Source organism: Dermacentor silvarum, chromosome 1, assembly GCF_013339745.2.
Source record: "Dermacentor silvarum isolate Dsil-2018 chromosome 1, BIME_Dsil_1.4, whole genome shotgun sequence".
Taxonomy (NCBI): domain Eukaryota; kingdom Metazoa; phylum Arthropoda; class Arachnida; order Ixodida; family Ixodidae; genus Dermacentor; species Dermacentor silvarum.
In genome coordinates this window covers 164,232,524-164,245,575 of record NC_051154.1, presented here as the reverse complement: position 1 = coordinate 164,245,575, position 13,052 = coordinate 164,232,524, and the positions used below count along the sequence as shown (strand labels likewise).

Sequence of the window (13,052 nt, the reverse complement as noted above, 5' to 3'; positions counted from 1 at the left end):
TTAAGATGCTAAAAGAGTTAAATAAGCAGAACTAAAATATTTTCATTAAGCTTATCATTTTGTATTTTAAGACAGCCATTATTTAGAACGTGTTTATATCAACATGGGCGTATCACCTTTTCTGAAATCTATGAAGAGCATGCAGATTACCTAATACCGTGGTTTCTTAGATAGGTGTGTAGTATTGGATGTGGGAAGCAAAGAATGCCTGGTGTAGCTGGTCGAGGTTGCTGTCTGACTTGTCGAGGTGACTCGAGTAGGCGCAGTGATAACGCTGCAGGAGCCAAACGCCAAGAAGCGCATTGCAGCACTGTTGGGAGTGTGTCCCATTATCAAGAATGCCGTCTTGTGCTAAAGTTGTCTCTAAGCAGCGTTTTATATTGGTGACGTGAGGCAGGCTCAAATGTTTGTTCTGTACTGCAAATCCTATAAAATAATGTTAGCTTGTGACCTCACGGGATAATCGTCAGGAAATAAACTAGACAAGTGTTAAGTTTCACATCAAAGTGAGGGACATCGAGGGTTTTGTGTCTCAGTGCAAAGTATGCGTTTTAGTAGAAGGTTTCATCAGCACGAACAAGAAATTTAGTACATTCTGACGTGGACACATTTCTGGTGCCGAATAAGGTGGTTTGGGACACAGTTATCAATCAATCAATCAATCAATCAATCAATCAATCAATCAATCAATCAATCAATCAATCAATCGCAGGCCGCAAGTTCGGGTGTAAGGCTGCAGGTGTTCTACTCGAGTCCCTCGTGCTACCTGAGGGCACTGCACGCGGCCAACCGGTCGTGGCCCGCGCACACGCGCGACTTCCTTCCGTACGCTGACCGGCCGCAAATCTACTGGACGGGCTTCTACGCCAGCCGGCCTGCCCTCAAGCGCTACGCCAGGCAGGCCAACGGAATTCTGCAGGTTTGTCCCGCCTGTCGAGCCGCGCTTTCTGGCGCATTATGCTGCAGGCTGCTGCAGGGTGGTGGTCAAGCCTCGTGTTCTTGCAGAGAGAGCGATAATGAAGAGAAAGTGCAAAGAGGTCAAGGATGCCCCGTTTGCTACCTCGCACTCGGCAACGTGAATGGTGGGATAGAAAGAGGAAGCAAATAGGTGGGAAATATGGGCGCTGCGCGCGCACGCAAGATAAAAAAGAAACTTGCTATGAATAACTACCTGAGGGGTAAAAACGAAATCAGGAAAGAGACAAATTATGATAACTCAAAGGGAAGCTCCTTACACCTTGAGGCGAGATCAGGATGCCTTAGAACGCGTAGTTATAAAGCGAGGTACACCGAGGAAGAATAAGCATGTGCTTGCTGCGGTAAAGCTAGGGAAACGATGGAGCATGTTCTGTTAGAATATGAAGATATCTATCCGGCTGTCGGTTTAGGCTCCCCTGGCCTCCTTAAAGCACTTGGGTGCAGGGATAGCAGGGGCAAAGTAAACATGTCCGCAGTAGAGATTAGTAAAGACGATCGGAGGTGTGGTGGCACAAAAGTAGGGAGACCAAAAACAACGGAGGCGTACAAAAACAAAGTTCCCAATACTTTCCGTCCGTCCGTCTTTTACGGCCCGCTCTAACCAGTCACTGAAGCGGCTGGATTTATTAACTGCAGAAGCGCTCTTGTCGGTCTTCGGCTGAATAAGCCGGCCATGATTCAAGGATCTGCCTTACCGAGATGGCCATTGTGTGCAGGTGGTACGTGGCTTGGAGTGATGAAGTGTGCGCCCCTTTGATTTCGTTCTTGAAGTGTTCGTGCGGTGCAGTAATGTAATTCTAACAACTGAGTGAAATCATTTTAAGGCATCTACTTCATTCTTTTTTCACTATAGTGAGACGCATGTACTATACGTGGTTACATTCATTTATACACAGCACGTTTAGTTCACTCTATGCGATCTCGTTTTATCGTTGCGGCGAGAAACCTAACAAGAAGGCAGCGATGTTGTTTTGTGCTGTAAAGAAAATGTTCGCGGCTTCGATCGGTGAGCACGCCAGCTCGCTGCAGTTCGTAGGCCACAGGCAAGCTGGCCAAACCTGCTAGCCTTCATTTTACCCATAAAAAGGTCAAGCTCCTGTATATTGCAGCTATATCGTTTTGTCTGGTATTCTGCATATGGCCGCTACTTACACGGACTACTTACTTATCTTACTTGACGGCATGGACCTTTCCTTTCATTTTTTTTTTCGATTAGCGGGAAATGATTCTGCTCCCTCCCCTCTGTCTTGCTACACGAGCTCGTGTTTTCGGATGCTTGCAACGTGGTGGCGATGATCGAGTTTGTCATAAAGCTCAATCTCGTGGAGCTGACGACAGACAAGAACATGTTACAACATATTAGAGGAGTAGGCCATAAAACAATATGTATGAGGTTTAGATACTAATTTGAATCCCCGAACCACCAATAAAAATAATAAAGTTTGTTTTCCGCGATAGCTTTCTTAGCAACCGCACTTCGTATCGCTACACAGCACCTTTCGTTGTCATTCTTTCTCACCGGCCCGGCAATAGCCATGCATGCGCCCATTATATCGCGAGGGCTACGGATTTTTTTTTGTAAAAAAAATTACGTCGGCTGACAAATAGCGTGCGTCGAATATTGTGCTACCGTCCTATGTCCCTCAATGTGCGCGTCTTCTCATTTTAACAGGTTTGCAAGCAAGTCGCTGTTATAGCAGGACTTCGAGCATCAATACACAAATTCAGTAAGTGATGCGCAATGCTACATTCCTGAACTCGATCTATCAGACGTGAACAATATGGGGTGAACCGACCCATATATTTTAGGTACGAGCAGATTTTTGTATCATTGTGACAGTATGAAGCAACGTCCTGTTTTTTTATATTTTTATTATTAACTGTACTCAAGGAGAGGTTTGTGCGTCTATGGGTGACGCCAGCTACTCTTCTTCTAAGACAACACAACTGTGCTCAAAATGATGGTCATAACAGAAGTAACGATTAAAGAAAATAATGGTGACATTATTTCAAAGTTCGCGTGCCCAAAATATAAATGGTCATGCTGGGTTTCTTTCAGTGAGCTTTTGCTGGGGTCATGCAGGCCTCTCAATTCAGATGAGGCTCTCAAACAACAAAATAACAGTCACGCAGCTTCATCCTGGCACCGCCTAATAATATAAAATAAAAAATAAATAAGTAAACCTTGAAGTTTCTGTTTGCTCCAATTCAAGGCAATGACAAGTGTGTGTTGGGTGCGGCGACACGGCTCAAAAGCTGCCGATTTCTGATAACGCACCATGCGATCTCTTCACATGACGATCTCTGAACATGATGTTTGCAACGGAACGGAAACTAACGCGCGAGCTTTCCTGCTGAGATGAGGTAAAGCGTAGCGAAAGTCTACAACACACTTCACTTCCCGTGAAGGGGGCAAGCGGGGTAGAACTAGGATTGCCAACCATCCCGAATTTATCGGGACAATCCCCACTTTTGATTAAATGTCCCGTGTCCCGACTTGACCCAATTGGGACGGAAAAAGGTCCGGGCTTTTGTTTTTCTTCTGCTAGATAACAATAAATAGATCAGCTTTTGTTTTTATAATGCCTGATAGCTCGTTCGCACATTCTTCTTTTTTTCCCTTCTTTTTGTCCTGGTGCATTGTCAAACACAAAGGCAAGTTGTCGTGGCTCTCGTCCTATTGCAGGCCGTAACCAGGCACATTTCCTCTATTTGCATTAATAGCCATGTCAGTCAGACAGCCATACTGAACCTTTCTTTTTGTACATAGTGACACGGTAGAACACACACAAAAAAATTGTTCGACATTGCTGCACGTGCAGACTGGCGGCTCCTGGCACTGACAAGGTCGGTCACACCGGCGTCGTTTTCACTATATGTCGTCGTTTTATCATCGTTGCGCACAGTTTGGGGAGTTTGCACAGAATTTCATCAGTTTTGCCCAGAGTTCGGAGCGATGTAGGAAGTCGGAAGCGTATCTGCTGCCATACTATAAACGAGTTCAGTGTCAGAATTCATCGGGGCAGCACTGAAAAACGTTGTCATCGGAACCGTATACTTCAGTGGACGGCACGCCGATGTGAAATGTTTGTCGTTTGCGGTGACATGCTTTTATTGACAATGTTCATGCAAAACGAAGGGGCGTCGTGCAAAGACGCTTGTTTTGCACTTTCTGACGACGATACAAAGTTTTCCGAGCGTAAATACATGCAGGGACGCCGGATTTGGCCAGAGCCTGCGTGTCGCTCGCTCGCTGGCACGCCCGTCCCATGTGTTTACCGAATCGTCGTATGCGGCAAATCGGATCGACACGCGTCGTACGAAGGACGGCACGCGAAATCGTACCGTGTGTAGCCGCAGTCTGAACTCATCTACATGACGGGATATCTGTGCCAGATGCCGCTGTCTTCAGCGTATCAAAGAGGGGGCACCGCCGCCGCCATATAATTTGTTTCTCAACGCGGGACACCGGCAACAGTTGGTCAACTTCGCTTGCAACGACGGTTGGAATATTTGGACACCAAGGAAGAGCAGCCGAATTTGCCAGCTCCATTTCGCGGCAGCCTGTGTACACGTTTCATCTTCATCGCTGCTTGCAGTCCTGTCAGATTATATTGATTCAAACTCTCCTAGATCAGTTAAACATCCAAATTTGCGAGGTGAGTCCTGTTTGTTGCAGCACCAATTCCGTTAAAGTCCAGTTCGATGATATTTCCCCAAAAAATGCAAAGGCACTATAGATCTTACCGCATGCTAAGTTCTATCTTAAATGATTACTTTTTGCACGTGCCGATCAAGACAGTTTTGGCCACTGACGCTTCCCAAAATGAATAAAAGTGTGGGATTAGAATATTTTCTCCTGTTCTCGGTTGGTCGTTTTCTCTTCGCTTCCCAGACTTCGTACCTATCTTTCTAGCAGAATTTTTAGCTGTAGTTAAGCCATCCGTAAACAAAACACATCAACATGTTCCACAGTGGTCGTGACGGATTATTTATCTCCGTGTTTCTCCCTCACTGCTTCTGATAATTCCCATGTTTTGCGAGTTTTCAGATCGTTAGTGCCCTCTCACTTAGATTAGTTTGGGCATCAGGGCATAAGGGCCTGTTTCTAAACGAGATGGCAGATTCGTTGGCGAAAGTGTCCCTGAATGGCCCGGTTATTCAAATCCTACCGGATTCAGCTTTCATCATAGGGGCTAGATTTCGGAGAGAAATGACGCTGCGTGAATTTCACGCCCCTTCTTTTAAACAAACTCCTCAGATCTTCAGCACTTGTCGCATTATTGCAATAGTAAACTCTGTCAAATACGCTGGTATACACAGAGCTGGTATGGTTCCCTGAACAAACTGTTCCTCTTTCGGGCAACATGAAACAATAGATCATTGTCTCATTAACTGTCAAAAATATGCTGAATTGAGAAAAAGAACCTTGGAAACACCATTCCGCCTTCTTAAATTTGACTTTAATGTTCAAAATTTTATTTTTTTTGAGGGCCTAGACCCTTGGGCACAGCGACAGGAAGGTTGGTGATGCCATCCAGGATTTTATTGCAGGGTCAGAAAGATTTCGACTAAAAAATCAGAGCTTAAGCTTCCATTATATTTTTACAAAATTGATTTGATTAGCTGTTTCTTAGTTTCAACTTATTCCTTCATTCTATTAAAATCGTAAGATATAACCTATATTTCTATTATCACATACTTACATATTCCCAAAATTTGTTTACAATATTTTATAATTCTCTTATTGTTATATCGAACTACTCGGTTCTTGGCCAATCCCCCAGAATGGGTATGCGCCACTACCATCTAGACTACATTTCCGACCCGCTCTGCATGCAGGGGCCAATATAAAATGGTTCGCTAGATCCATTATGGCAGTGATTCCGACTTGCACAAATTAAGTCGTCGGCCTCACTTAACGATGACGACGACCACGATTCTGACGCCGACAGCATGGTATGCGACTAGCAGACGAATTCTGCAACTGGCCATTCAACAAGCGCACGCTTCAACGGCACCGGTTTATGAGCCTACAAGATCACGTGTCCGGTCAGATGCGAGCGCCGGGGCGCGGCGCTCGTTTCTTATGGTTTTGGGCGCGCATTTTGATGTGACGTTATAATTGATCGTAATTAACGATGCTATTATTTATTATTCGTCACATTGGAACCTTTACAATTTTATTCCGCGATTATCAAAAACAGATCAGTGCATTGAAGCATAAAGCTCCAAAACAAATATTTTGCAGTCAGGGTCCTTTGATAATATTTAATGACGTATTTATCATCATCGTTGAAGTCTGTCAATTTAATTTTTTGTCGTGTGTACCATGCTGTTGCTCTGACTTTTTTTTTCCCTTTTGATGATGAGCAGTCACCAATTATCTGAAAGGTCGACGATGCTGCTAAATGTCTAAGTACATTTACCTGTAAAAGGAATATATCGGCTGACAGAGAAAAAAAAAACCCTATGGATCACGATTTTAATTACCTATCTTTCACCATGAGCTGAATACGTCAGCAAATCGACGCAAGCACTTTTGAAAGGCCGCGTGCCATATGAACCCCTGATTACTTCAACAGAAAGCGCGTGGAACTGCGGTGCTTTGGTTGTGGAAAACAAAACACGTTACCATGTAAAAATGTATTTTTGAATAGAAACGTTCGGCGGAAAGGCTCTGAACTTTCCACCGACTTTTCGTTCAGCTTGCACTTGGACAACGCGCAGCTCACGTACAGTGGTGAGCACTGTTAGGATGAACACCTCATTAGTATTCACGTGCCTATAGCAGTTTATGTATTAGCACAAAATAAAGAAACTATTATTTCTTTTATCGGCATCATCATTAGGCGTCGTATTCGGCACCTTTCCCCTCTGAAGTAGACGGTATGTTGAAGTTATACCAGCTTGAATACTAATGAGGTGGTCACCCTAACAGTGCTTGCTCACCACTGTACCATTAGCTAAAAAAAAAAAGTGGAGCGGGTTTATTCTCTCATACACAAACAGGCGGGCACGATAATACAGCAGCAGCTCACAGACAAGGTGATGTGCAATGTCGGGCTAATATCTGTGGACAAGAAGGGGAGAATTTAAGATTTAAATTTAGCGTTAAGAAATCAGATCTTATGGTATGCAATGAATACAGTGAACAGACAGCGTCAATACAGGGGCGCTATAACGTACAGCTATTCCACACTTTTCTATTCCAATTCTGCAATCAGCCCACCACGATTGGTCAAAACATTTTCGGACCACTCCCAACTTCGCCTATCTGTTACGCGACGTCACGAAAACCGCGATAGCTTCCCATCTGATATAACGTGTACACACTGATAATGCATGATTCTAGAATAGTTAATTGTTGGGCTAGTTGGTTCTGCATAACTGAACAAGTAACTCAGCGCAATATAAAAGACAGACACAAGAAAGGGACAAACAAGGACAAGCGCTGGTCCTTGTTTGTCCCTTTCTTGTGTCTGTCTTTTATATTGCGCTGAGTTACTTGTTCAGAAATGCATGATTAAACCGCACAAAAGAAAAATAATTATTTCTGATTCGACGCATTTTCACCATTGGCCCTCTGCTATTGGTCCAATGTTTTCGGCCTGCACCCACTTTGCCTGTCTGTCACATTGTCTCACAAAACTGCCAAAACTCACCGCGTCAAAGTGACGTGTACGCGAAAAAAAGCATTAATATGCCTGAACAAAACTGAAAAATTTTATGAATAGCCACAGACTGCCCCGTTCCGAAAGGAATAGAAGATGGCTGCCCGCCGATCGCTCAGGCCCTCGCTACTCGCACCTGCCGGTGAGCATGTATTTATTTGCGCGTGATAAACCTTTTCGCGTGGCAGTAAAACGTTATCGAGCTTTTTCGGCATGCATACGACATCGCTGTGCCAACTCTTCCTTGCTGAGGATTCGTTTTAGCGGCATTCTTATCCTTCCGTTGCACGCCGCCGCGATTTTCGACCAGCCACCGCAAGCTAAGTAAGGCGAAGCGGACCAATCGGAGAAGCCGGAACCACCCTCTTCATGCGGTTATCTATTTTCACTGTGCTGGCTCGGCCCCATCGAAACCCTCTCCACTAGAGCGTGCTCCTCGTCTCTTGTCAGCCAATTAGACAACAAACACCTCTCAGTGCAGGCAATATTATTTGCTTTGAAAGTGAACAAATGTGACCTCCTATAAACGAGGAGAGTGTTTGATTGGGTTGTTCATACAACGCTGCGGGTCACCGCCCGATGCTTGCGTCGGTGGTTACGTAAATTTGATGTCAGGAGATTGGAATAAAAACACTTTGGGGGAATAGCGTTACGTTATAGCGCCTCAGGGCCAGGAAATACCTCGGATAAAGGAATACAAATACCTTGGTGTATGGATAAATGAAGACAATAGATATATGGAAACGCAGGAAAAAGCAATCATAGCAAATGGGAAGAGAAGTACGGCCATAATGAAGCACAGAGCGCCATGGGAATACAATAGGTACGAGGTGCTCCGGGGTATGTGGGAATGTGTCGTGGTTCCAGGACTTACATTTGCAAATGCGGTTGTTTTCTTGAAGTCGGGGGTACATCAGGACTCGATTGCAACCAAAGGTCAGGGGGACGCTTCGCATTTGGCTCACGGGAAGGCTACAAATAATGCCTTACAGGGTGATATGGGCTGGACAAGGTTTGTTAGGGTGAGGACAAGTTAGGGAAGCTCTGAGTAAAATTTATTTCGAAGAAATACTTTACTTTTCTAAGCGAGATCAGGATCAAAACTGAGAGCTAAGATTTTGTTAAGATGAGATCAGGATGCCTTAGAACGCGTAGTTATAAAGCGAGGTACTCCAAGAAAGAAGAAACATGTGCTTGCTGCGGTAAAGCTAGGGAAACGATGGAACATGTTCTGTTAGAATATGAAGATATCTATCCGGCTGTCGGTTTAGGCTTCGCTGGCGTCCTTGAAGCACTTGGGTACAAGAATAGCAGGGGGAAAGTGAACATGTCGGCAATAGAAATTAGTAAAAGGCGGTTGGAGTTTTGGTGGGAAGAAAGTAGGGAGACCACAAACAACGGAGGCGTACAAGAACAAAGCTCCCAATAATCACTCAGAAAGTTTGATGCTGGGAATTTTTAGTCTGTAAAACAAAATAAGAATGGTAAAACATTCGGCAGAATAAGAAAAAGAGCTTGATGGTGTAACCCACCGCCCCGTTTCAAAAGGGACGCTTATAGCATCTATTCATCCACCCATTCATCCGGGTCTAGAAATGCCTAAGTTCTTTAGTTTACAACCTTAAATGAACACTGAAAGAATCACAGTTTGATGGAAGGGGGGGGGGGAGTGGGGGGTGGCACGGTGCGTATTCAGAAATATTCTAAATGCGGGGCACCATAATGGGGATTTGCAAAACCTGGCATTGACTCAGCGGTTTATCAACCTCTGTCCCTCTCATTTCAACATTTGTAAACGCTCTTTCAGGACTGATGCAGCAAATGCGGCGCTCGCAATTATAGGTCAGTCACGAGCAAACCTGCATCGTCCTTTATTCTTTTTTTAATTGGTTAGCGGCTCGTTTTAATTAATCACTAAATCAGTGGCTATCATATTCAGTGAATCTATGAGGAACATCGTGATGTCATGGGGACAAGTTAGCAAAAGGGACTGATACGCAGAAAAATGCAAAGGGAGGTGTTGCAGTGCCCTTCTAAGGAAATTCCACCAGAAGCGCTGCAACAAGACATGCGAAAAGGCCATGGTGTCGGTGTATACCTCCAGGCGTGATATACTGAAGGCCATAACAATGCCAAATAGGAATTAGGAGAGTTGCCATAAATGTTTTTTGATGATTTTTCGAATATTGTGGTCATTATACTGAAGCATTTGTTGGACATCGTCAGAAATGAAGCATTTGTTTCATATTGCGTATTTGCCCCACAGTGCACTTTTTTCTGTACTTTTTTATTTTTTTTCAAAGTTAGGTACTCGAAGACTCAGGACTCATGCCTGACACAATGTTTGGCTTCCGACAGCTCCGCTCAGCACAAGATATACTCTTACAGCTCAAGGAAGACCTCTTGAACTACCTAGAACGCCACAAAAAGTTCTCTATTTTAGCAATAGATGTAAAAGGAGCCTTCGATAATGTGAAGCATGATGCAATCCTCCAGAATCTCCAACACACAGACTGCGGAATCCGGACCTACCAATACGTACAGGACTTTCTCAAGGATCGCACCGCTACGGTGGGCCTCGGCAAACATCCGAAGCGACAAATTCGAAATGCCCAACAAAGGCACTCCACAAGGGTCTGTCATTTCACCTTTGTTGTTCAACCTCGCTATGATTAAGGTCCCGCAAGAACTCGATGACATCGAAGGTTTAAGCCATGCAATATACGCCAACGATATAACGTTATGGACAAAAGCGTCGGCAACCGGCCGACAGCAAACTACCCTCCAAGAGGCAATCGATCTGATAGAACAGTATCTATCAAGATGCGGTATCCAGTGCGCCCCCAAAAAATCAGAGCTACTTATGCTCAAGGCACCCGGGGAAGACCACCAGCCTACGTCGACCCAGATCCCAACGTCACACTCAATGGAATCGATATACCTCAAGTTGACTCCCTCCGCGTCCTTGGCCTCACACTACATAAAGATGGTTCTGGCGCAGCTACACTTCCGAAGCTTCAGAAGACCCTAACACACGTAACTCATCTCATTAGGCGTATAACCACCCAAAGAAGAGGACTTAAAGAGCAAGAAACCGTCCAAATTATCCAAGCACTCCTTATAAGCCGGATCACACATGGCACCCCGTATGTACTCCTCAAGAAAGCTGAAATTGAAAACTCAACATCGTCATCAGAAAGGCAATCAAGAGCGCACTAGGACTTCCCAATACGACCTCAACCACGACACTACTCAAACTTGGCCTTCATAACACCTATGAAGAAATGACTGAAGCGCACAGGGCCAGCCAGCTGGAACGCCTTAAGCTGACTCAAACAGGAAGAGCAGTACTTCGCAAAATCGCATACAGCGAAAACTTTGTAGCAGACTCAGACGTGAAGCCCGATTGCCGCCACTTCTCCGTGACTCTATCTCAGTCGCTCCAATACCTCGAAACATGCACTGCAACACACCACATAGACAGAAGACAAGCAAGAGTTCTAGCGCTAATTAAGCAAGAAGTACTCAAGGAACCCCAACACGAGATATACAGATGCGGCAAAATACCCATAGGTAGAAGAGCCTACGCAATTACCGTGACCAACAACAACGGGAATGAGCTGCCACCATACTGGCCAGAAATCCAGAAACGGCGGAGGAAGTGGCCATCATCCTCGGGATCGCCACATGCAAGGACACAGCAATCATCTTGAGCGACTCGCAGACGGCATGTAGAAACTTACAAAAAGGCCGAATCTCTGCCGCAGCTGTGAAAATTCTAAAAGAGCTATTAAGACGCCAAGAACTACCCGAAACCTACGTCGTATGGATGCCAGGCCACGAACACCTGGCAGGAAATGAAGCAGCACATGTTGTCTCCCGAGAGCATACCAGCCGGGATTTCCTGCCGCACGGAATCTTGAAATCGACGAGGGTGGAGGACATTCCCATCAACTATACGCCGTAATACTGCAACATTACCGAATAGAAAGAAGAGAATATCCTTTACCACATCCAAAATTAAGCAAGGAAGAAGCCACCGCCCTCCGTAGACTACAAATGAATACATATGTCCATGGAATTATCATGCACCGAATGCACCCCACTAAATTCTCATACCTATGCCGATATTGTGATGTATCAGACACCCTCCAACACATGGTGTTGGTGTGCCCACACCTCGAGAAAGACAGTCAAGACGATGCCTCAGAACCGATACAAGCCACCGAAGAAACGTGGGAGGCAATATTAAAGGCACAGAGCCTGGAGGATCAGCGAAGTCTGGTGGACCGGGCCCGGGCTGCGGCATTAGCCAACGGCTTTCTGGACTGAGAGAGCAGCCCACCTAGGGCGAAGAAAGAACACTTTCTCGCTGTTTCTAACAATAAACGTTCATTCCTCCTCCTCCTCCTCCTCCTCCTCCTCCTCCTCCTCCTCCTCCTCCTCCTCCTCCTCCTCCTCCTCCTCCTCAAAGTTAGGTAAGACAAGTTGTCTTTCTGCTTAGTGATTTTAGTTACACATATTTATTGCAAGGCTGTAAGTAATTTTGGTTCCTATCAGTTTGCATGTCCTTGTTTTGATCACACCACTTCAATTGCGTAGGACTCAGGAGCTTGTCAAGGTACGGCTGTTTTGCCTGCGAAGCCGAAATAAATGTTTATTATTTATTTATTTATTTATTGACTGACTGACTGAGTTATTTTTATTTATTTATTTATTTCTTGTCGGCATGGTGCTTGCACATGAAGCAATTGAGTGCTCGGAGTGCCGTTCTCTCCTAACTTTTCGTATGTTCATCACCTCTGACGCAGAGAGGGCAGTTGCTACATTGCAGCATCACGACGCAATAACGTGAGTTGTGGCAGTATCGATGCGCAGCACGGGTGTTTGGAGCAGTTGGCCTGCAACAAAAGTGTTTTTGCTCGCAGGGGAACGTGCTCCGAAAGGGCGGCCCAGGGTTATTCGAAGCTCGTTGGAGACAGCATGTTCCAGTGCGAGGTAACATCGCTAACAGAACGGCATTGAGCATCGAGTTCCCTTCCAGAATTACTAGTGCGAAATGTCACGCTGTAATAATTAAATCGGCATGGGACTGATGCGTGAATTTTTCTACGCTTCGGCATGACTTCGTGGTGAAAGCAAACTGCCGCTTTTTATTGTTCTTTGCAGTTCAGCTGTAATCCACGTTGGTCGCACATTTTTACAGCGAAGCTGTTAAGTGCTAGGTCCCCGAGGATCGTGTCCGCGTGTAGAAAAAACTATCATCATCAGCATTGGCTCGCGCGTCATCGTCTTTTTGAGCGCACGGCCTCTCCTCCCTCCCGGCCCGCCTAGCCCCCGCTATTTCTCTTCCCTTGCGCCAGTCGACCTTCATTTGCCTGGTGGAACCTGCGCCCGACT

At 45.3% G+C, this 13,052-nt stretch overlaps 2 protein-coding genes across 2 annotated transcripts in view; one reads left to right on the top strand and one right to left on the bottom strand.

The window, feature by feature from the left end:
• Positions 1 to 13,052, top strand: part of LOC119436345 (lysosomal alpha-mannosidase-like) — an 86,266-nt gene that overhangs the window by 28,958 nt on the left and 44,256 nt on the right. Inside the window, exons 8-11 of the mRNA XM_037703164.2 lie at positions 713 to 919; positions 2,651 to 2,705; positions 12,464 to 12,503; positions 12,581 to 12,650. Coding sequence (XP_037559092.2) covers positions 713 to 919; positions 2,651 to 2,705; positions 12,464 to 12,503; positions 12,581 to 12,650 — 372 coding nt within the window. The remainder of the gene's footprint in view (positions 1 to 712; positions 920 to 2,650; positions 2,706 to 12,463; positions 12,504 to 12,580; positions 12,651 to 13,052) is intronic.
• The window catches only part of LOC119436347 (uncharacterized), a 60,773-nt gene that overhangs the window by 44,885 nt on the left and 2,836 nt on the right, over positions 1 to 13,052 (bottom strand). The window lies entirely within an intron of this gene.